Here is a 3,182-nt window from a genome sequence, read left to right on the forward strand (position 1 = left end):
GGCGTCCTTGGCGATGAGCAGCTTGATGGTCGGGGTCGCCGCCGACGGCGCGGCCACCAAGATCAGATGTAGCACGACGACGACAGCTTCCCTCAAGACCTCGATGACGACGACGATTACTTCTTCACAATGAAGACGTCTGTGAGCACCGTCGTGGACTGCAGCGGCGCCTTGAGAATCTTCAAGCCCTGCAAGCACACGAATCACACCGGCTATTACGATGTGCTACTTCATTTCAAAACCCATAAAAGTTCGAGTTCGACGGAAACACATTATGAGCATCTGTGTTGTTACCTCTGCATAGCCCAGCTGCACTGTCTTCTCCTGGAGCGTGCCGATGTCGGTGACGCCGAAGGTGTTGAGCAGGGTGATGCCGGAAATGGTGGACATGGGCGCCACCTTCAGGTCGTCCATCACCGTGTACGTCACCACGCCCTGCACGAACCCCTTGCCTGCATGACCCGACAGGGCTGCCGCCGCCGTCGCCTCTCCACCAGAAGCACGGCTCGAATCCCCGGCAACGACGACCATCTTCAAGGTCATCGTGCCGCGGCAGCTGCTATGCTGACAACGCGTGCCGCTCACCTTATACATGTATGTCATGCACTCAGTATAGTTGTTATTGTAGGAGCACCGGTAAAATTCAGTAGAGGACTCCACTGCCTCTGGCAGCTGCAGCAGCTTGCCGCCTTCGGCACAAGCTCCGGCCGGCGCGAGCAGCGCGCCCTTCGAGCCGGCGGAGCGGACGTAGGGCTCGTCCAGCGTCTCGACGCTGCCGTAGAGGTTGCCGATGGAGCCGACCATGGCGTCCTGGTTCAGGATCTTGACGACCGTGGCGACGGGCAGGGTGAGGAGGGAGAAGAGGAAGTCGGCGACGTCCTTGCCGGCCTCCGCGTACAGCACGCGCCCGGCCTTGGTGTCCACCAGCAGCTTCATGCTGAGCGCAGAAGCAGAGGGGGTTGGGGCCATGTTGTTCTGGTGCCACTACTACTGTCACTTGTTTTTTGAACTATGGAGTGTGCTGCTGATTCGTGATGGTGACCTTATATAGTGAACTTTCAATGATCAAGAATTCAAGACCGTATTTTCATCGAGTCCCGAAATCCCGATGCAGGAAAGGAGGGGAGGCGTGCATCGCCGCTCAAGAACCCATGCTTGGCATGCCGTTCCAATGCAGAATGCAGCTGGCCGGCCGGCCGGAGGTCGAATCGGTTTGCGCACTGCTCTCGATGTGCTTCGCCCGATGCGTCCAGGTCAGTTGAAGTAACATCACTAGACTTTATGATCGCCGATCTCCCAACTACTCGAGTCTGGAGTATTACTTTAAGTTTGAACGGACCGCTCCTTGCACTAGGAATTTTGAAATTTTTGGCTACTTCCAATTAGAGAATTTCATTCTGATTAATCATAGTGCCATGCCAATATTTGCAATGATATAGCAAAAGATAATACAATTGGAAAGGATACAAAGTTGAATTATTGCCGGGCCCAATCTTGGTTTAACAAGCTGTGTTCTACATGTTCTTGAGGTACCCGGGTGGTTTCTAATTCAGTAATTTGGAGTAGAAATCCTCCAGAAGCAATGAAAATCGTTTCCACGTCCGCCAGGCTTTGCTTGTTAAAATTTAAAAAAAAAGATAGTGGGAATTCAACGACGCAGAGCGTCCTTTCAAAAAAGAGAGGAAAAACCGACGCAGATCTAAACCTGACGTTTAACTGAACAGGTCGAACTCGTGTCACACATCACTGGGAACAGTAGCAATGGCAATCTAGGATAGATAAGCACAGGCACCTGTAACAAGTTGCATGCCATACATGCATGGCGGTACTAACTACTACACTCTAATGGCAGCATGTAATCCATCCAACGGTGGATCGAATACACAAGTCATCAAGATTCAAGCCTTCCCTTTCTTCTTCTTCGACGGGGTCGCGTCCGATTATTTCTTCTCCTTCTTTGACGGGGTAGCAGCCTTCGGTTCCTTCTTGTTATCCGAAGGCGCAGCAGCGGCAGCGGCCTCCGTGTTCTTCTTCTTCTGCAGAGGTGCGGCGGCTGCCTCCCGTACCTTCTTCCCGAGGAAGATGTCCGTCAGCACGGTCTTGGACTGCAGCGACGCTCTCAGAATCTCCAAACCCTGCACAACAAAATTACCATATGAATAACCTAACATGGAAATTAGTTGAAATAATCCACAGAATTTTATTACAAAAATCGATCGCGAAATTAAACTTACCTCGTCGTACCCCACTCGAACTGACTTCTCCTGGAGCGAGCTGATGTCCGTGATGCCCAGGGCGTTGAGGGCGGCGATGCTGGAGATGGTGGACATGGGCGCGACCTGGAGGTCGTCCGTGACCGTGTACATCACGACCTCCTTAACGAACCCCGTGCCGGCAACATCGGAGAGCGAAGCCGCCCCCGCCGCCTCTGCCCCGCCACCACCGGGCGCGCCGCCGGAGCAGCCCACGAGCTCGATGGGCACGTTCATCGCGCCACGACAGTGGCGGCACGGCGTGCTCCTCAACGCGGCCACGTAACTGTAGCAGTCGCCCGTGCCGCCCTTGCTACACTGGTAGACTTCCACGGCGGCCGCGGCCGGCGCGGCGGCTTGCAGCTGGAGGAGTCTCCCGCTCTCGTACCCGCCGGCCGGCGCGAGCAGCGCGGCCCTGGCGTCGGCGGAGCGGACGTAGGCCGCGTCCAGCCGCTCGACGCTGCCGTAGAGGCTGGCGACGCAGCCGGCCATGGCGTCCTTGCGCAGGAGCTTGACGACCGTAGCGACGGGCAGGGTGAGGAGGGCGAAGAGGAAGTCGACGACGTCCTTGCCGGCCTCGGCGTACAGCACGCGCCCGCCCTTGACGTCGACCAGCAGCTTCATGCTCGGGCAGGTCAGAGCCATCCTACCATGAGCGGCAGTACTGGTAAGTTGGTGGTGTGACCGTGCTATATATATCGAAATCTGAATGTTTCGAAGGGGAGGAGGAGGAGGAGGTTGGGCGGGCCATGGCCAGCCTCGAGCTCGAGTTAATGCGATCAAGCGCCTCGGTACAGGCAACAGGCAAGCATTGGGACTGCAACCGCACGCGAAGGCAGGTTCCGATCATGGAGCGTTCAGTCGTTCACACAGGCATTTTCTCTGCTCTGCTGCCTCTCTGCGCGCGCCTCTGCCCTCTGCCGCCGGCCG

General features: G+C 56.3%; 1 protein-coding gene across 1 annotated transcript; it reads right to left on the reverse strand.

Moving 5' to 3' along the window:
• Positions 1–1,940: 1,940 nt before the first annotated feature.
• LOC112892829 lies at positions 1,941–2,897 on the reverse strand. Its single transcript, XM_025959941.1, has 2 exons — positions 2,235–2,897; positions 1,941–2,135 (listed from the first exon to the last, which is right to left on the reverse strand). The coding sequence occupies exons 1-2, from the start codon at positions 2,895–2,897 to the stop codon at positions 1,941–1,943; spliced, it is 858 nt and encodes a 285-aa protein (XP_025815726.1).
• Between the last annotated feature and the right edge of the window lie 285 nt (positions 2,898–3,182).

The sequence above is a fragment of the Panicum hallii genome, chromosome 5 (assembly GCF_002211085.1).
Source record: "Panicum hallii strain FIL2 chromosome 5, PHallii_v3.1, whole genome shotgun sequence".
Lineage (NCBI taxonomy): Eukaryota > Viridiplantae > Streptophyta > Magnoliopsida > Poales > Poaceae > Panicum > Panicum hallii.

What these genes read in the sequence shown, in the direction of transcription:
- LOC112892829 (XM_025959941.1), bottom strand. Translation starts at nt 2,897, where the DNA reads ATGGCTCTGACCTGCCCGAGCATGAAGCTGCTGGTCGACGTCAAGGGC. An exon ending in TTCGAGTGGGGTACGACGAG is followed by an intron (nt 2,136 to 2,234) that starts GTAAGTTTAATT and finishes TTTGTTGTGCAG; the next exon opens with GGTTTGGAGATTCTGAGAGC.